Source organism: Vicia villosa, linkage group LG5 (assembly GCF_029867415.1).
Source record: "Vicia villosa cultivar HV-30 ecotype Madison, WI linkage group LG5, Vvil1.0, whole genome shotgun sequence".
In the NCBI taxonomy this organism is placed as follows: domain Eukaryota; kingdom Viridiplantae; phylum Streptophyta; class Magnoliopsida; order Fabales; family Fabaceae; genus Vicia; species Vicia villosa.
The window spans coordinates 117324032-117345610 of record NC_081184.1 but is presented as its reverse complement, the minus strand read 5'-3'; the positions used below and the strand labels follow the sequence as shown (position 1 = coordinate 117345610).

At 29.3% G+C, this 21579-nt stretch overlaps 3 protein-coding genes across 3 annotated transcripts; 1 reads left to right on the top strand and 2 right to left on the bottom strand.

The window, feature by feature from the left end:
- Window positions 1–655: 655 nt before the first annotated feature.
- LOC131605238 (uncharacterized) lies at window positions 656–2662 on the bottom strand. The gene is made up of 3 exons (XM_058877619.1): window positions 1871–2662; window positions 1053–1586; window positions 656–760 (listed from the first exon to the last, which is right to left on the bottom strand). Exons 1-3 carry the CDS (start codon window positions 2660–2662, stop codon window positions 656–658), a joined length of 1431 nt encoding a protein of 476 aa, XP_058733602.1.
- A 6275-nt stretch (window positions 2663–8937) lies between these two features.
- Window positions 8938–11308, bottom strand: LOC131607108 (chloroplast protein FOR GROWTH AND FERTILITY 2-like). The gene is made up of 2 exons (XM_058879146.1): window positions 10886–11308; window positions 8938–10008 (listed from the first exon to the last, which is right to left on the bottom strand). Exons 1-2 carry the CDS (start codon window positions 11180–11182, stop codon window positions 9199–9201), a joined length of 1107 nt encoding a protein of 368 aa, XP_058735129.1. The 5' UTR covers window positions 11183–11308; the 3' UTR covers window positions 8938–9198.
- A 6494-nt stretch (window positions 11309–17802) lies between these two features.
- On the top strand, window positions 17803–19209 carry LOC131605237 (glucan endo-1,3-beta-glucosidase-like). Its single transcript, XM_058877618.1, has 2 exons — window positions 17803–17857; window positions 18231–19209. Exons 1-2 carry the CDS (start codon window positions 17803–17805, stop codon window positions 19166–19168), a joined length of 993 nt encoding a protein of 330 aa, XP_058733601.1. The 3' UTR covers window positions 19169–19209.
- Window positions 19210–21579: the final 2370 nt, after the last annotated feature.

Genomic DNA, 21579 nt, shown 5'->3' with positions numbered 1-21579 from the left:
ATATAAAAGTATTATTGTATTTTCACTTGGCGTACTAATAATGGATAAAATACCTTAAGAAATTTCCTTTCCACATTATTGTCATCATTGATTACATTTGTTTTTGCCTTCATTCCTATCATTTGGAAACTAAACGCACAATGTAATCAACAAATTGCTATTTTCAGTACCTAACGGCTTATGAATACATAATGTACCTAACGCACAATATATATATATATATATATATATATATATATATATATATATATATATATATATATATATATATATATATATATATATTTGTTTTAAAAAATACATCTTGTAATTTTTTATGTACTAAAATGGGACTTTCATTCTAAAACTTTTTAACATATTATTTTGCTATAAAAAAACACTTCATCTTCATCACCAGCACTGTTTTTTATTTTGTTTCTTCTATTTTATTAGTTTCATATGCGTAAATATACTATGGAAAAGATGAATCTATTTCTAGTTTCTTTGTGATCAAATTCCTTTATCTCATTCCAAGAGAGCTAAAAGCTATACCAATTTATCTATTGCTATTACTTGTCGTGTCGCTGATTTAAAAAATATCAACTAAATATAAACTCTTAATAAAGTATGAAATGTACTAAAAGAAACAATACTTGGTCACATCATAGGCAAAACTTCAGTGCATATAAATCAATTCATCATCTTTGCATTCTCTAACAGCAATATCCAGTTTGTCCCCAGCACTGGATGGCAATATATCACAACATTGTCTTCTTGGAGCCTGCAACTGAAATCAAAACAATAATTTACATAAGATTATTTCAAACGTTAAACCATTTTCCGAAAAACCCTGAAGACCTGATCGCATTTTAAGACGTGCCAGACGGACTACTGCACAAGTTCCAAAATTTTACACAGTTAAATTGTGATTAAAAATGGTCTTGTATAATATCTGTCACAGTTAAACCATGAAAAAATAAAATCATATTTGTTTTGCCAGTGTTAAACAATGATTAAACTACGCAGTGCTTCAAAAAACTTAAAATCGATAAACAATAACAATTCTTAGTTACCTGTTTGATGTTAAGGTCTAGCTTATTCGAGACGGCTTTGATAACTTCTAGTTTGTTCAGCGAACCCTGTTCCTTTCGGCAATCATCTACAAATCTCTTATAATAACTGGTTATGATACCATTCATACCGGAAGAAACACGATCTAGATAAAAAATGGTGGGTCTTTCACAAGGATTAGAGTCAAATGGTTTTGTATTAAACATATAAGTTTTTGCTAACACATCTCCGTTTTTCCATTGTTTGAATGTTTCTTGCACATTGACAGCTTCTGGTAAAAGCATATGGTCAGTGAATATTTGAACAGCGTAACCCCATGATACTGAAACTGTCCATGAAAACTTTTTGTTATAGCAAATTGTTTGTTGCAGAATTCTTTGAGAATCAACATTTACTGCTTTGAATAAATGTTGGAGAGCTTGTGTTCTTGTCATGTTTGGGAAGATTGGATCTGTGTAATCAATGTGATGGAGAGATACTAAAGGAGTCATTGGATGTGCAGCTAATAGGCCAAAGATGTTTCCAGTTAAATCAACCTATAACATTTCAATATCAAAAAAATAATACAAATTAGTCATGGTTTTCACTATTTGAAACCAAAGCCGTCTCAAGTTTTTTGAGCCCACGTAGGTTAGATTAACCATGAAAAAATAATCAGAGGTCCTATATAACAAAATTTTAACAATGACAAAGATTTATGAGACGTTAATTTATGAGACGTTATTTAAGTATAATTTAACTGTAGTCCATTTTGCACGTCCTCAAAGACGGCCCTGACCCTGTTTAAAACTAACTGTAATTTGATTAACCAATTTGTTACCTGATGAAAACCTGGTTCATGTGTCAATCCAACACCAAGTTCAGCTAAACAAGAGTAAACCCTGCCATCACTTCCATAGAGATGATGATACCTTTCCATGCAAGAATCAAAAACCCTAACAAAAACTTTAGCCAAAGACGAACTAATAGCAAAACCAGCACCACCAAAAGCCATTCCAAAACCAAACAAACGGTTCTGCTCATAAATCTCCGAATTCGCGCCAATATAATACCAAAGCTCCTGGTCATATTTAGACAAAGTCTTGACCAAATTCTCCGGGATGAAAACCGTGTCGTCGTCTCCAAACACATACCACTTAACACCTGTATGATTCAAGGCCACTGTCTCCACAACTATGCGCGCGAGCCGTATTGCTGATCGATGTCCATCGCTGCAAGTGTATCGAAACCGCGACGTGTCTTGAGAGACACGTAAAGGAGGAAGAGAAGGGTCATCATTATTATTAGGTAGACTGTCCATGAAAACACAGCCCTTCATTGTATTGTTGGCTTTCCACCATAGTTTGACATAGTCTTTTCGCTTTGTCCATGAACTATTGCTTGAGGCAATTCCAAATACTATATGATCAAGAGTTGTGTTCGTGGTTGCTGTTGCAGTTGCGGTTTTTGATACATCTTGTGATGAAGAATGTTGCAAATGTAGTAATAGGTTTGGATTTGAAGTACCTAATATTAGGACTGATACAATGACATAAAAGCCACAAAATGAGGATGCTACTAATATGAAATTCATCAAAAATTGTGATTTTATGTGTTTCTGAAATAACTGCATGTTAATTCACAAAGAAATTTTTTCATGAATGTACAAAGTTTTGTTATGACGGTGCAAAGTTTTATATAATAATTAAACAAAGAGTAACACCGTGATTAAGGGTGAGAGACACATCAAACATGCCAAGCTTTGACGTTTTAAGAACGTCAAAAAAATTTGGTGTCAAATTAAGGTAAGAAAATTAATATATTCTAGTACTATTTTTCGTTTTCATTAAAAATATTTAAGGGCCTTAAATGGAAAGGATATTCAATATATTTTCATTACAACTTATTTTAAGTATTCTATATTATTTTTTTGAATAAAATTATACTTCATCTAATCTTATTTTTAAGTATTCTATATATTTTTAGAATAAAATTATATTTCTTCTAATCTTATTTGTAAAAAAAATCTTTTTAAATTCATTACATAATCAATGTATTTAATCTTTATAATAAATTAATTATTTAATAACTTTAGAATATAAACTTTCTCTTTTAAATAAGATCATAAGTATTAAAAATAATATCTTCTAATAAGATATTTAATAAAAAAATATTTAAGAGTCTTGAATGAAGAATTTGTTTGACTAGTTTGTTATTAAAAAATATTTTAATCATTCTATATATTTGTTAAATTTTAAAAATATTTAAAATGAAAATTTTTATTTTGTGATTAGATTAAGATTGATCTATTTAGATTAAACTTAACTTGATTATTAATTTAAAATCGAACGGTGGAGATTATTTTGTGATTAGATTAAGATTGATCTATTCAATTTTTTTTATTAATATATAAGAGCGTATTCGGAAAAAAAACGGATATTTCCTTTTAAAAAAAATATCAATATCAATTGTTAGATTTAATTCATATTTAAAATATATTAATTATATTTTAAGAACACATTATCGATTTTTTTTTTTGTTTTATGCTCCATATTTGAAAATAACAAAAAAGAGAATTTCTCCAAAAATATTTTCTATTTGCTATAATTATTAGAATATCATCATGATAGCAGAACCTTTTAGGAAATATTATGCTTATTATTTAAATATTATCACAATATTTTTCTATTCTCACTATTATTTTGACTCATAATTTATTGATTTTAATTTGATCTTTAATCTATTTTGATTGGAAAAAATAAATTTTATTTAAAATATTTTTATTTTATACTTTTTTTAGGTAATATATTTATTTTATTTTATACTTTAGAATCGATATAGTTGTATACACTATTTAATTTTTTCTTCGTTTTAAATGTTAGAATTCATATATTTTAATCATTACATAATAATAAATATAATATATTATTGATTTATCACCTATATTTTCATTTAGTTAAAAATGTTGAAGAATGTAAAGCTGTTACTTATATTTTAATTTGGTTGATTTATTTATTTGCAAGATTAAATTGTTTTAACTCTGCAAATTTTACTATATATTGTGACCATTTAATTAAAAATATTGTTTATTTAAATAAGGTGCTTTAATTTAAAATGGTCAAATACTAGAACTTATAAAAAAAATAAAAAATGCGAATTTTCAAATAAATAAATCAATAAATTAAAATATAAGTAATATAATTTTTTTAATAGTATTAATCAATACAAATATAAGTAATAAATAAACAACGTGTTTTATTTAAATGGTCATAACAATAATTGAACATACAAAGTTTAAAAAAAAATCTTGCAAATAAATAAATCATCCATTTAAAATATAGATAATAACTTTACATTCTTCAATATTTTTAGTTAATTGAAAATATAGGAGATAAATCAGTAATATGTTATAGGCTAAATTACCTCCTGGGTCCTTTAAGTTATTTAATTGTAACAAATTAGTCCTTTATGTTTTAATTGTAACAAGTTAGTCCTTTTTCGCTACATGTTAGTCCTTTATGTTAACTAACGTTTGCACCGTTGACGTTTTTCTCAAAATCCTTTCCAAAAAAGCTGAAGAAACATTAATGGTACTGATATGTCATATAACATAGGTCATAAAGCATCATTGGATCATATAATAAAATTTTCAGAATTTTTTAGTGCATAAAAGTATTTTTAAACTAATTAAAATGCATGCAAAAGAAAAAATTAAAGAAAAATAGTAAAACAGAAAATAAAATTCTCATAAAATTACACGAAGTGTGAAATGAGAAGCAGTATTTTTAGAAATTTTTTCATAATTTTTCGACCAAAAACGAATTTAATATGAATTTTAGAAGTTAAAATAAAAGTAATAGAACAAAATAAAGTAGAAATAGGTCAACAATGCATGCGTTAATTAACATAAAGGACCCACATGTAACGTAAAAAACACGAAGGACTGAATTGTTACAATTAAATAACTTAAAGGACCCTGGAGGTAATTTAGCCTATGTTATATATATATAGAATTATGTAATGTAATGAATAGAATTATATCAATTCTACAATATAAATTAAATACAAAATTAAATAATGAATAAAACTATATCAATTTTAAAGGACAAAATAAATATGTTATAAATAAAATTAATTTTTTTCAATCAAAATAAACTATAGATCAAATTAAAATTAATAAATTAGGAGTCAAAATAATAAAGAGAATAGAAAAATGTTATGATAATATTGAATATGAAACATAATACTATTTCTTAAAAAATTCTGCTATTAGGATGATATTGAATTAAAAAAGATTAGGTAACGGAAACCACCTAAACCCTAAATGATAACAAACATAAAAATCACAAATACACAAAATAAAATATGCTAATCAAAAAATGGTTTTTCCAAAAAAAACTAAATAATGAAAACTAGGTACTTAATTCTTTATCCATGAATAGGAGTTCGATGTGCTCCATATTGTTGGTAAAACCATTCATTTGTGATGAACGAACTTCACAAGGAGTTTTCATAGTGAACCTTCACAAGAAGTTTCCATAGTCTCTTCTTATCAATGATATCTTTGATTAGAGGTGGCAAAGCGGGCGGGCCGCCCCGTTTAGGCCCGCCCCATTTAAGCCCGTCTAAAAGCGGGGTGGGGCGGGGCGGGCCTACTTACGTGTCCGAGCTCAAAAGTCATGCCCGCCCCGTTTATTAACGAGTTGGCGAGTCGGCCCGCTAATTTTTATTTATTTTTGTATTTTTCAATTTGATTTACCACATAATTTAAAAAAAAATTAATTATTACCAAAAAGGTCGATAAAATATTTTTTTAACAACGCTCAATAGAACTTCAACATGTCTTGAGTCCAAACACTTCAAAAAATAAAACAAATAAAGATCAATTATAACAAAAAAATAACAAAATAAACTCAACCACAATAAAAAAGCGTATCAAAATAAGTAAATAAATAATACATATCACTCTAATCCATTTTAAAGACTAACTACTAAAAAAACCCAATTAAGAATTTACATAAGATAGACATTGATAACAATTTCACCGCATAATACTTCACGGTTCATAAAATATCAACACCTAACTTTCTCACTAATTACTTCATATAAACTTTTATATTGACCGATTCCTTAATAGTTAAATCCAAAATTTGCCACACTTATAGACTCATAAAATCCCTCATTTTCTTAAAATCAACATCTATTTCTAAAGAAAATAAGTGAGCTAATGTATTAACAATTTAATAATTATGCATGTTATACAACTGTTCTTTTCTTTCAAGATTTTCCAATCAACACATGTATTAGAAAGTTATAGAAAGAACGTTACAATTATAATTCAATTTGTATGTATAATAATTTAGAATACAATTCAATCAACATTATTATAAGAGAAGAGTGTTATTTTTATAGTTAAAGTTGTTTTAATTATAAATATAAAATAAATTTTTTTAACAAAAAGCCCGCGGGCAAAACCCGCCCCACCTCGGCCCGCTTTTTTAAGCGAGTTAGGCGGGGCGGGCCAACTTAAGGTACCGAGCCGAAAACCTCAGCCCAGCTCGCCCAAAATGGCGGGTCAAACGAGCCAACCCGGTGGACCTGGCCCGTTTTGCCACCCCTATCTTTGATCGACTCAAAAGGGTGCGCCATTGCCGGACTATGACTGGGAAGCCGAAAACAAAGAAAGAATAGTGAAAAAGCAATGTAATGGAAAAGTAGATGACAGAGTCTGATAGAGAGAAATGTGAAAATGGAGGAGAAACCTTGAAAGAAGTGATTGTATCAATTAAACAGTACACTCAGCTAAAGGATTGAAACGCTTCCATGGTTGGAAAAAAGGTGAAAAGTTATGAAATCCGGTTGAAATAGAACGTTCGGTTAAGGAATCAGATACAGCAAGAGGCAAAAGAATGAACATGTTGTTATAATATAGCCTGTTGGTCGAATTGGTTGGAGAAAGTAAATTTTAGACACAAAATACCTTTCAAACTGATGAGGTGGTAGAAGGAGAGGGAAGGGGCAAATATGTGTTTTCAAAACACATACTTTTCTTATATAAATAGATTCATTTATTTAATCATTATAGAAAATTGAATCAAATCGATTTCCATTGCATGACAGGACTTCTAAGATATTTAAATGTTTTCCAAAGTAGTATACTTTTAAATTTATTCCGAAAGTATATTCTCGACTTTTTTTGTTGAAAAAACTAGGGTGTGACTCATTTACGTATGAATTTAGTGTAAGTGAGTATAAATGAATCTGGAAGTGCATCTCCAGGCTAAATTTTAGAGAAAACATGGGTGGATCTCATTTAGAACGTTTTTAGTGTGAAAAATATGCATTTGAAAATACAGTTTCAAATTCTGAAGGACATTTTTCAGAATTCTTTAGAGTGTTTTTCTACGATTTAGAGTGGGATAAATAATACCAAATTTTTTAACAATATCAAAAGTACTTATTTTATTGCTCATTTAACAATTCTGAGTTTTCTACCCAAATATTTTTGTTGATATTTAATGAAAAGTCACTTATTTTACTGCATTAAATGTTTTTAAGTTAAATGAAGGATATACTTTTAATAGCTTAAAATAATTTTTTATTTTAAGACCCTTTTTTTAGTTATAATAGTGACCAAATTAAATAATAGTGGAGAAAAAAAATATTTTTAGTGAAGTGCTTTTGTAGTTTTTTTGTTGGGCTTAGGTCATTTTATCAATAAAAAAATATTGGAGCAAAGATATTTTGTGATTTCGTATAGGAAGCGAAGGATTATGAAAAAAAGTATATTTTTAGAGAGTTTCTTAATCCATTTCTTGATATTTTTAAACACTTAACACAATTTCATTTATGTCTCTCTGTTTTTGAAGATACTTATCAGGAAGCAAATTTTATGGTCAAATTTTAATTTTTTCCGGATCTATATCTACAAAACATATATTTTTTTAATAAAAGAATATGTTTCCGAAAATACATCTCCAAAAATAGAAGGATATTTTTAGAAGTGCATGGTGCCTAACAACCCCAAAGGATGAGGTAAAGGATGAGGTAAGAAACTTCCACATTAAGTTCAATAAAAAACAAAATTTGCTACCAAAGACAATTTTGTATGAAGTAAAAAATAATATTTAATAGTGAGATTGGTATAACAAATTTAGTAGTTGCTGAAATTGAAATGAAAGATGCGGGTTTGTTAGTCAAAATATTTGTGCAAATACTTTTGTTAACATGAAGTAGTTTATCCCCTGTAATATGAATGTGTTTCGGTTTACTTCCACCGTTGCCAAAGGCAGTTTTTGACAATAGTTTTTTTGAAAAAACCGTTGTCAAAAGGTATGGAGAAGGAAAAGCATCGCTAATATTACAGGGGTGAATTACAATTAACCCTATCTTTTTAGGCTTCGGCCCTCTTTTCTTTAAAAAATTGATTTTTTTATTCACAAATAAATATTGTTAGATTGAATGTCAGTGCCAAAATTCAAACTTGATACTATATTTGTATGTAAATTTATAATGATTATTACCATCTTCAAAAAAAAATTCTTTTCGTATTTGTTGGAATAGCTATTAGATTTTGTCTTTTTAGTTTTATTTTAAAACTTATTGTGATTATAGTTTAAAAACTTAAACCAACTCTTTTGCTCTAAATTTGGTTGAGGTGTAGATTCTGGCATGGGATCGGTTGAAAGTGAAGGCATAAGGATTCAATTATTCACTCTCCCGTTGGGATGTTTAGGAATCAATGTTAGGCTTATCAAAGTGGGAAGAGACAAATTGCATAATTAACAAGATTGGCATTATAAAATGGACTAGTGTGGGGCCAGAGATGCCTATTATAAGCATCAGTTTATTGGGGATAGAACGATGCATATAATGGAGTTGGACACGTAAAAAGTGAAACCCAAGACATAACACACATGCATCAACAGAATATTACACAATGTGAAATCCAAGACATAACACATGCAAAAGTAGAATCTTGCAAAATCCACTCAAATCTAAAAACATGACAACTACATAGTTCTAAGCTGAAGAACAATCCAACTACCAGAGTTAACAAACATTAACCAATATCAAATGTTGCATGAATGAAGAACTCTCTACAAACAATAAAATTTCTCTCTAACACTAAAATGATGATCATAAAGGTCCCCGGTTGATTAACGCGTATCAATACAAACTAAACCCGAAAAACTGACTAATGATGATGGCTAACCCAAGCGCTATCGCGATAAGAGAAGAAGCCCAAGTGAGTTTCTCAGTTATTCTAGGCACTCTATCCTTTAGTGCTTGGCTACACGATCCTATAAATACGGTATAGCTCCCCATTGCAACTACGGTTCCAAATAAGAACATGATGAGAAATGCAGCACCGGATACGCGAGAAGGCAAAGCAAGAGCAGGCAACACCATCATCAATGCATCTGGTTGCAGTCCATGAACTATTCCAGTGGCAAAAGTAGCAAAACCAATCTTCTTCTTATTTTCTACCACGGGATTATCAAGTCCTACAGCAACAATTGGAGTGGAAACTTCTGAAGCTTCCTTAATTCCCATAGCACCGATAACTAGCAAGGTAATGCCCACCACTCTGGTGCCCCATGTTTGGATAATTTCAATGTGAAGTTGATCTTTAAGAAGCAGAAATATTAAGCCAAAGATTAACTGACCAGCATCATGGCCACAACCCCAAAGAGCTCCAACAAGAGCACTCTCCGTTCGAGTGCGACCGATTGACAACGGAGCCAAAGCTGCGAGATGGTCAGGGCCTGATAATGTGTGCAAGCAACCAGCAAAGAAACCTGTCCAAGCACTACTTAGGACCTCTGCGCGGATAAGTTTTCCACCAACGGCAGCGGTGGCAGGGCCACCGATCTTGGTGGCACTTTGAAAAGTTGCCAAAGCTGCTGGTGCAAAAATTGGTTGAATTAAGAGCACAGCAAGAGCAGAGAGTATTACACATGTCTGAACTGTTATTCCCTGTGGAAAAAAAGTAAGCACAGAAAGTGACTTTTTAAGCTTTATTGGAAAGCTTAAACATGTAACAGAAAATTAATGTGTAAATTGGCTTTATTTAATGTCAACTCTAAGTAACTTTCATCCAAACAAACTAAACAAAAATTACAAAAACAGAAGCCTCTCAGTTGACAATAATAATCACAATAAACCACTATCGGGCTGTTTGGATAAACAACTAAATTAAGTGCTTATCATATACTACATGTTTATGTACAAGGTATTTCTACAACAGAAAGTAAAATAAAATCAAACTATTTTCAAATAAGCTACAACTTGTTTTCAAAATCTATTTCGAACTTAATGGAATAAAAATAAGCTCAAAACAACTTATGTACAACTTAAAAGTCTTAGGTTGTTTTCACAAGCTCTTTCAAACAGTCAGACAAACTCTAGCACCAACACCGTGTCTGTGTTAGTATCTTATCCGAAACCAATACGAGATTGTGATTACATTTAATTTATTAATTTTTAAAAATTATTATTAGCGTCGGCGTGTCAGTGTTGTGTTTCCGTTTACCGTGCTACACAAAAGTCCTCAGTCAAATAACTGAAACTTTACATGTACAATGCACTCATAAAAATACTTGGAATTGAAAAACTAAAGTTAGATAATTTGATTATGACTTGAGATTTGAAACCAGCAAGAAGCCAAAAAGTCAATAATCAACCACGTTACTATTACTAACACCAAGGACAATGAAAGATTCCTATAATTAAAAAAAAAAACACAAGTATATTTGGGAAGATACCTCTAATACAAATTAGAATGAAACATAATTGACTTGAAATAAAATCAAAACGACAGTGAAACACCACGTAAACGACATCAAACACGCACCTTCGGTTTTCTGAAATCCGCGTTGGCATTGACGTGATTGAGTGGTTGAGATTCAATTACGGGGCTATTAGAATCGGTGAGATGTGAAAGTTGAGAAAGTGAGTTTTTAGGTTGCATAGCGAAACGGGAAGTGGAAGACAAAGATAGAGAAGGGTTTTCATGGTTGAAAGAAGAACGAATCGAAGGAAGAAAACTGAATGTTTCGGAACGAAAAGGAGTAGTTAAAGGGTGAAAAGTAAAGGGTTTGAGTTTGAGGTTAGTGTTAAGAGAAGAGGAAGAAGATAGAAGTCTCTCCATGGGTGAAACTGAAGAAGAGTAAAGAGAAATGAAAGTGTGTGTTTTTGTTGGCACCTTTTGACTCTTAATTATAGGTACCTCTAGTTACACTCCATGAAGTAGTTTTCCACGTTTGCCCATAAGTAACGTAGTGGATAAACGTCCGTTTCAAATAAATATAATGGGGTTTCAAACTGTGTTTTTGGTTTATTAGTGTCTTACACGTTCACCCATAAAGCAACATGATGGATACTCTTTGCAATCCATATCTCTAAAAAAAGTTTGCAATAAAAAAAGAAAGAACAAATTAATATTACCAAATTATTCTCTCATAAATGTGGAATCATTGGAATGTAACATTACGAAGAGATTAAAGGTAGTGACGTTTTTTTTATCATCACCGGTTTAATCTAATCCGGTTCAGGGGTCAGTTCTGACATTAAGTGGTTTCAGCCCCCTTTCGATCGTAGTTGCAAGGGATCAAATCGTGGTTCTCCCTACCAAGTCCAGCGCCAATCACCACTTAACCAACTAACGATTTGTGACTTTTTTTAGTTAAATTGACAATGGAATGGTATAATAAATTTCAAATTTTAATCATCACAATGAATCAAGATATTTAATTTCTAAATAAATTTTGTCCATAAAATCAAAGACATAATATTAGCACATAAGCTTTGAGAGAATGTGACATTTGGATTATTTGCAGGGTTTAATTTATTTCATCTTTGAATTGACGAAGAGATTGGCAAAATCACAATGACACTGTGGACCAACATACTTGGAACATCGCGATTCATATTCATTCAAGTATTTTAGTTTTTTAGACCTTGTGTTTGGATGAATAAGGACCATGAGTCATGCCCCAAGTTTGAATCATCTAAGATGATTTGTCAAGACTTGAACCTCAGTTTGATGGCTCATCACTAGAAATATAACCACTCAACTAAACACTTTATAAGTCATAATGACACACATATACCTCTATTGTCTTGGCTATGCCATCAAAAACACGCTCACAAATGATGAAACATGGAATTTATTAAAACAGAAGGAAAATTACTCACCAAAGGGTCGTTAAGCAAATTAATGCAACAACTACTAATTTGTAAAAAAACAGACAATACCATTTTCCACCAATTAATTAAATACCAAAAGAGACCAAGTATTGGGAGAAATCATGTACACAAGGTTAATTGAAGCACCAATGAAATCAAAGAGACAAATGGGTCTTCATTCCACCCAATGATGCTTTTACCACCGCATTAAGGGACATAACATACATAATTGTTACCAACTAAAGAAAGACACTTAAAGTTAGATTTAGGGAGGAAAAAAATGCATGCATGAGTTCCAACCAGAAACAAACTCGAGTAAAGATAACATCAATCAATAAAGATCCCCACCAATGCTCCCAAAGAAAAACTTAAGAACATAGCTTCGAGAAAGATGACAGCCTAGTAAGATATCCCGTCAACACTGTTGTGTTGGGTGAGAATATGGAGTAGAAACCAGTCTACATGGGGAGGGTGAACAAACCCAAAAACAAATTCCGACTAATTTTCCGAAATAAAATATTAGAGGTTTTCTAAAGTGGCACGCGGAAGATTTAAAATGAAAATATGTGAATTTTACTTTTATTAAATTTTGATCACGTCGACAAATACACGATTTACAAAACTCACATATTGTTCAATAATGAACTATTGAGCTATTGTATATTACACAAGATGTGTTTTATACGATAGTTCTATTGTGATCGGATTCTAGCAGCAATAGTTCTACATAATTTAATCACCACTAAATCTCAATTAGACACCAATTCTAACAAAATCTAACCTTATGTAATAAATCACTATCAATTGAATAAACGATAAAGTACACTAAGAATTGAAAACCTAAGATATTGTTAGAATTAATTATGATCGTAGATATTCTAGTGATTAATAGTATTCCTAGACTAAACAACTTCCTAGGTTAGTGCTTATTCATTAAATATGTTAGTGCTTATTCATCAAATTTCAATGTATTTATTGCAACACTAATATAAATACAAGTAGTGCGATCTACCTTAAGACACACATAATTTACAAAATTCTATATGGTATCAGATGTGGTTCATCCTAGGGATGTTCTATATTTTTATTTTGGAATGTATCCTTGGTCCAACCACTGTTTGCACACCTTCTAGCAGTGCTATTTCTAGTTCAACCTACCGCTGTGAAATTTTCCACCGAGCACAACAATCCTTTTGTTGCTGTTGTATTCCACCCCATAGTGTTGTTGTATTCCACCCCACACACTACTCCAGCAACCAACTTTCAGTGCCGACTACCGCAAAGCCCACTCTGTCAGATTCCAAGGAGTTTTTTTTTTTTTATAAAAAAAAAATATTCCAAGGAGTTTTCATAATTTATTTTGTTGATTTTGCAGCAACTTTTTTTCTCTAATCCCACGTAGATCGTCATGTCTTCGATCAGATTTGCTGCCTCCTCTTCTTCCACTTTCAGTTTCACTACGCTCCCTTTGATTCCTAGCAAAAAAATTGGTAGTTAATGCTAACTATGCAGATTGTGTTGCTCAAAATGAAGCCTTTGTCACAAGTGCTCAAGTCTCCATTTCTACCATTAAGTATAATGAGTACCTCCAACTTAAGGCATAAATGCAAACTACATAACCTAATGTTTATGTTTCTCATAATGGTAATTCTATAGCCTTTGTTACAAAGTATTTTTCACTTGGACCTTGGATCCTTGACTCAAGTGGCGCTGATCATATGTCTGGTACAAATTTCTTTTCTCAGATTTGACTTATATGGACACACACTCGAGTATTACTCTGGCTAATTGATCACAAACCAAATGTCAAGGCATTGGCTAAACAAATCTCATACTCACACTTTCCTTGGACTTTGTGCTTTATGTTCCTGATTGTCCATTTAATTTAATATCCATTCGTCCAATCACTTGTACCCTACCTTACTTTATTACATGTTTATAATGGTTGTGTTATTGTGCAGGATCGGAGTACTGGGACAATGATTGGAGTAGGGAAAGAGTTTCAAGGTCTATATTACCTTCCAACACCGATGACGCCTATTTCTTGTTCAGTCGTCGAGTCTTTTCACTTTGTTCACCAACATTTTGGACATCCTAGCCTTCAAAAGTTGCATCTAATGGTTCCAAGTCTGTCAAAAATGTCTACCTTAGAGTGTGAGTTATGTCAGTTTGGGAAACATACTAGGAGTTTCTTTCTAGACTTAATAAAAGAGCTACGTCTAAGTTTTTATTTAGTTCATTCTAATATTTGGGGTCCTAGCTGCGTTGTTTCATGCTAGGGTTATCAGTGTTTTGTTACTTTTATTATTGACTTTTCTAGATGCACTTGGATATTTTTAATGAAAAAATGCTTAGATGTATTCTCAATCTCTCAATTTTTTTGCTCAGCAATAAACACACAATTTGGTACCCACATTAAAATTTTCCAAAGTAATAACACTCATGAATATTTGTTTATGTCTTTTCAATCCTTTTTCGCTTCATAGGGAATCCTCCACCAGACCTCATGTGCTCATACTCCTCAACAAAACGGTGTTATTGAGAGAAAGAATCGACACTTAATTGAAATGGCTCATACCATGCTCTTTTACAATAATGTGCCTCCTCGTTTTTGGGGAGATGCAATCCTGACAACTTGCTACTTAATCAATCACATGCATTCCTCGATACTCAACAACCAAGTACCACATTCCATTTTTCCCTCAGCAACATCTTTATTCTCTACCACTTCGTGTTTTTGGATGCATATGTTTTGTTTATGACCTTACTCCAGGTAAAGATAAATTTGCTGCAAAATCCCTCAAGTGTCTTTTTCTTGGCCAATCTCATTTGCAGAAAGCCTTTCGCTACGAGACGAGATTTTAGACATTCAATCTTTCCATCAGGCCTAATTTTAACTGTATAGACCCATCGACAACCCACAGTAGTTTTTCCATCAGGTAGGGGAACCAAATCACAAGAATCATGAAGGAAATTTAATCTTAAGAAGGAACAAGAAACAAAACATAATTGCAAGGACTAGCTAGTGCAAAAGCATAATGTCGTGCTATGATAACAACATGTGAACTCACGTGGTTAAAACAACTACTCCAGCAACTCAAATTAGGAGACATCAAGGCAATGAAACTTATTTGCGATAACCAAGTTGCATTTCATATCGCCTCCAATCTAATTTTTCATGAAATAACTAAGCGCATAGAGATCGATTGTCACTTTGTAAGAGATAAGGTTCTTTTAGAAGATATCGTAACTAGTTTTGTTGGTTCAAATGATCAATTGACTGACATATTTACTAAATCCCTTAGAGGACCGTGGGTTGAATTTATTTGTAATAAGCTTGGTACATATAACATGTATGCTCCAGCTTAAGGAGGAGTGTTAGAATTAATTATGATTGTAGATATTCTAGTGATTTATAGTATTCCTAGACTAAACAACTTACTAGGTTAATGCTTATTCATTAAATAGGTTAGTGCTTATTCATTAAATTTCAATGTTTTTATTGTAACACTAATATAAATGCAAGTAGTGTGATCTACCTTAAGACACGCAGAATTTACAGAACTCTATACATGCAATATCCTAATAAAACCAAATGCTAAAGTTAGAGATAAAGAGTATATCACGATTTTAAGCGCTTCAACTCTTTCGTCCTCGCGTGAGTCTACTATACTGTTCAATGATTTTCTAGTGGAACCTACTTTGTTCCTTTTTATTTTAAACAATATTGCAAGAGTTCATACAATCTCTAATCCATAATAATGCTAAAAAAGAATCTCCTATATAGAACTTGACTTCTATACAACCTAATGCCAAACTCTTCTACATGATCTTTACTCGATTAACGCTTCTTGAATCTTCTACTATCACCAATCTGCTCTAAGCTTTCCTAAAAATATATTTAATAATTATTTAATAAATATACAAAAAAATAATTATAAATATGTAAAAAAATATGTTTTTCATAATTCCTACTTAATAAAAATCAATTTTACAGTTATCAATTATAAATAATTTTACTCTTATATTTATTTAATACTAAACTTCAATTTCTTAATTTACATCCACCAAATTACTAAAATTAGTTTTAATTTATATTTTTCTCTTTTGTAATTATTTTCTTTATTTTTTCACAAATATAGCATAATTTCCATTTAAAATATGATTTTTCATAACTACATATTATTACATGTTTATTAATTTTATAATAATTAAAAATATAATTATTGATTATTTAATAATTTTATTTTCCGCCTTATATAAATAATAATTTTAACTACGAGTAAAAAATTGTTTTTAAAATAATTTTTTTATATAATGTTTGTATTGTAATAAAATTAAAGTTTAAAATTATTAATTATGCAATTTAATTCTTAACTTATGATAATTTTCTGTGAAATTAAAAAGTATTTTCTACTAATAATTAAAACATAATCAATATTTTTTTCAAATTTCTTAAGCTTATAAAATCATTTGTTCTTTAATATAAAGGAAAAAAGTATTATATTTATATAAGTAATTCATGTAAACAAAAAAAAATACTCATTTTAACAAATATATTATGGCAACATAATTTTTTTTATACGATGGCAGCATAAATTTTAGCGACAACAAAATTAAACAAAATTAAATAGTCACACCTTATATTTTTAACACATGATAAGAATTTTAGAACCAAATCAAATATTACAAAATAGGAAAAAAAATTATTAGAATTTTATACATAAACTATTGATTCAAATTTGTATTCTTTTAAATGGAAGGTTGGAAAATGGAAGAGAGAAGAAAACAAGGACTTTATTTATTCTTGCAAAGTAAAACTTGATCAATTTTAATTTCTATTTTATTTTTTACTTTATAATTTTGTTGTTAATGTCTTTTTCTTATTTATTAATTTGATGTGTTTTTTAAAGAAAAAAATTAATTGTTGATAAATATATACTAACTTATACTATTAAAAATTTAAATATAAAGGTAATAAAGGTTAAATACCAAATAAAAATAATTTAAAATATTTTAATTGATATATAAATACTATTTATTAACTTAATTGTTATTTAAAATTATATTGTACTAACTTAATTGGTATAGACAAATACTAAATTGATGATAAATATTTAAAGTTATAATAACTTACCAAAACAAAATAATTTAAACATGGATATTTATAAATATTAATTATAAAAACAAATAATTCTTAAAATGTTATTTAAGATAATGAGTAATGACGTAATTTATTATTATTTTTTATATCCAAACATGAATTAAAAAACATAATTATGCCATTATCCATAATCTTTTTAAAGAATAAACACAAAAATAATAATTTACCAAAACTGGATAATTAATTAATCAACCTTTGTAAAAAAACATGATTATACAATTAATATTTAGATTCAAATGTAATAATCGAGATATTATTGACAAGGGATTTCATGTATATATAAAGACAATAGATTAGTTGTGAAAACTCAAAGAAATCAAAACACTCAATATTAAAAAATATATATATCATTTCCATTTTTTTTCTTCTAGTCAAGTCTTTTTGTCTTTTCAATAATACATTTATCTTTACAAACTAATATGATTTTCTTGTTCTTACTCGTTGTGCTTATTGGGTTGGATGCATCAGTAACAGGTATACATCTTCTTTGATCTTAATTTTGTATGATAGTGTTCCTCAACTATTTTTTTTAAAAGGGGACTTTATATATCAATTAGAGAAAATAGAATATGTAACTACTTTGCAAAATAATTTTACACTAACAAATGACCTATGGTATTCTGTCAAATCATAACTAATGATTGGGTTTTTACGATGAAAGACACCGTAAAACTATTTTATTATAAATCTGTTAATATATATATATATATATATATATATATATATATATATATATATATATATATATATATATATATATATATATATATATATATCAATTAAACTCTTTCAATTACGCAAAGATCATAAACATATTTAACTATATTATTATATTTCTCAAATGCAGCACAAACAATAGGAGTATGCTATGGACAAGTAGCAGACAACTTGCCTCCAAAAGATCAAGTAATAAAGCTTTTCCAAACCAAAAATTTTGGAAGAATGAGAATCTTCAATCCAGATCAAGCAACCTTGGAGGCTCTAAAAGGTTCCAACATCGAACTTATGATCGGTGTCGCAAATGAAGACATCAAATCAATTGCCAATGATATTTCAGCCGCTAATGCTTGGGTTCAAAACAATATCGTAAAATTCTCTAAAGATGTCAAGTTCAAGTACATTGGTGTTGGAAACGAAATAGATCCTGCTAATAATGATATAGCACAATCTGTTCCCCTTGCAATGAAGAACATTGATTCAGCACTAGCATCTGCTAACCTAAAATCTCAAATAAAGGTTTCAACGGTTATATACATGGGTTTGTTAGGAAGTTCGTATCCTCCTTCTGCAGGAGCATTTAACGAAGCTTCAACTTCATATATGACGCAAGTAGTTAGTTTTCTCGTGGAGAGTGGTGCACCGCTTCTTGCAAATGTGTATCCATATTTTGCTTATATTGGTAATACGAAAGATATTTCTCTTGATTATGCTCTTTTTAAGCAATCAGGAAACAATGATGTTGGGTACCAAAACCTCTTTGATGCACAACTGGATGCAATATATGCCGCTCTTGCCAAAGTCGGAGGCTCGAATTTGAAAATTGTTGTGTCTGAGAGTGGATGGCCATCTGCTGGTGGAGATGGAGCCTCAATTGAGAATGCTGGAGCATATTATACTAATCTCATTGCTCATGTTAATGGTGGTAAAGGGACTCCAGCTAAACCTGGTCAAGATATTGAGACTTATTTGTTTGCTATGTTTGATGAATATCAGAAGCCTGGTGCAGAATCTGAAAAACACTTTGGTCTTTTCCATGCTGATCAATCACCTAAATATTCAATATGATAGCTTTATAAATTACATGTATTCAAATCTAGTTTATTTATTTATGCACATGTTTGCTATGTTTACATGAACAAAATAAATGAAAGTTGATATATTGCTTATTTGTGTTTGAGATATGATCATTATTATTTTGATTCCATCATTTATTCTTTGATGGAGTAAGAGAAAAATGCCATGGTTGTTCGAGACTAGGCTTTGAAAGTTATGAGATATTTTGATATGAGAAAGATAAAATCAAATGGCATGAGGTTATTACTAATTTTGTGGAGATTGAAAATCAATATGTTATTCATTTCAATTCAATTTTTAATGTTGATAGTAAATGTCCTCATAATGAATTAATAGAGGATACGATCTCTAAGGCTATGTTTAGATTAGATAAAGATGATTTTTTAGTTGTTTGGTATTAGTGAGAGTGAATAGAAAGTGAGAGGAAAGAAAGATGTATATTTATGAAATGACATAAATATCTTTATAATAAAATAAATGATATATTGATTTTTTTTAATAATATATTCTTAACAATACATAAATGCATCTAGTTAATGTATTAATATTAATATGCATATATGCTATATAAATATAAATATTTTTTACTATTATGTTAAATAAAGAATTATTTTTTAATTATTTATAATATATATTTTATGTATACATAAGGATAAAACTGGAACAGCAGTAAAAAAACACTTTTTGTCTACTTTTGAGTCGAAATAATTTTACGTGTGGGTCCCGCAAAATTTTCTTTCCATTGTCATGTTTCTGTTGAAACAAATAGAGGAAGATTTTTTTATGTGTGTGCCTTCCATCCATACACTTTCTCTCCTTCATCATTCATGCAAACCAAACATAGTGTAATTGAAGAGGTCCAAATGCATGCTTACTAATATTCTCACATATGTTAAAGTGCATGATGCGTTTATTGCCATTAGTAGGATAATGGTCTTGGTTCGAATGGTTTTAGAGCTCAATTCTTTTAAATTTATTCAGAGATTATTAAGGTTAAATAAAGTGGTGCATAAAGTGATAGTAGAATCCCAATTTGTATTTTTGGAAGGGTGTCAGATTGTACGCTTATCGCCAACGAGTTGGTCGACGAGACTAAATGTTGAAAACGAGAAACTCTATTATTCTAACAGGCTTCGGAAAAGGCATATGATTCAGTGGACTGAAAATTTCTCAACTATATGACTACATATTATTACATGTTTATTATTTTATGATAATTATAAATATATTTATTAATGATTTAATAATTTTATTATCCACCATATATAAATAACAATCATACAATTTAATACATAATTTATGATAAATTTCTCGTGAGATTAAAAAGTATTTTTCTACTAATAATCAAAACATAATCAATATTTATTTAAATTTCTTAAACTTATATAATTGTTATCAATTATATATTAGTTATAGTTCCTTAATATAATGAGGAAAATATATATTTATATAAGTAATTCATGTAAACAAAAAATACTCATTTTAACAAATATATTATGGCTACATAAGTTTAAACCACAACAAAATTAAACAAAATCAAATAGTCACATGTTTTATTTTTAATTCATGATAAGAATTTTAGAACCAAATCAAATATTACAAAATAGGGAAAAATATTGATTAGAATTTTTTACATAAAACTATTAGTTCAAATTTGCATTATATTAAAAGAATGCACTAAAAAAAAAACACGATAGTTTCTTTAAATTGAAGGCTGGAAATGGAAGAGTGGGAAGAAAACAAGGGACTTTATTTATTCTTGCAAGGGAGTAAAACTTGATCAATTTTAATTTCTATTTTATTTTTTACTTTATAATTTTGTTATTAAATGCATTTTTGTATTTATTATAAAAATAACTTGATATGTTTTTCATAGAAAAAATAAATTGTTGATAAATATATACTAACTTATACTATTAAAAATTTAAATCTAAAGATAATATAAGGTTAAATACCAAATCAAAATAATTTAAAATAATTTAATTTTATATAAATACTATTTATTAACTTAATTGTTATTTAAATTTATATTGTACTAACTTAGTTGGTATAGACAAATAATAAGTTGATGAAGAATATTTATAATTATAATAACTTACTAGAAAAAATAATTTAAAAATGGATCTTTACAAATATTATTTATACAAACAAATAATTCAATAAAAAGTTATTTAAGATAATGAGTAATGACGTAATTTATTCTATTTTTGTTATAGCCAAAAACATGATTATGCCAAACTTGAATTAAAAAACATGATTATGCCATTATCCATTATCCACTATCTTTTTAACTAAAAAAACTTGAAAATACAACAAACTAGACTAAGACATGCACTTTAACAGATGAGATTTAAGTTTGTTGAAAATTTTAAATATTATATTTATTTATATATTAGTTTTGA

Bases quoted from the DNA above. Each gene is read 5' to 3' on its own strand.
- LOC131605238 (XM_058877619.1), bottom strand. From the start codon at position 2,662: ATGCAGTTATTTCAGAAACACATAAAATCACAATTTTTGATGAATTTC. The intron at 1,587-1,870 runs GTAACAAATTGG...GAAATGTTATAG, and splicing joins ATGAACCAGGTTTTCATCAG to GTTGATTTAACTGGAAACAT. The intron at 761-1,052 runs GTAACTAAGAAT...TTTCAGTTGCAG, and splicing joins TAGACCTTAACATCAAACAG to GCTCCAAGAAGACAATGTTG.
- LOC131607108 (XM_058879146.1), bottom strand. From the start codon at position 11,182: ATGGAGAGACTTCTATCTTCTTCCTCTTCTCTTAACACTAACCTCAAA. The intron at 10,009-10,885 runs GTGCGTGTTTGA...TTTTTTCCACAG, and splicing joins CGGATTTCAGAAAACCGAAG to GGAATAACAGTTCAGACATG.
- LOC131605237 (XM_058877618.1), top strand. From the start codon at position 17,803: ATGATTTTCTTGTTCTTACTCGTTGTGCTTATTGGGTTGGATGCATCA. The intron at 17,858-18,230 runs GTATACATCTTC...TCTCAAATGCAG, and splicing joins GTTGGATGCATCAGTAACAG to CACAAACAATAGGAGTATGC.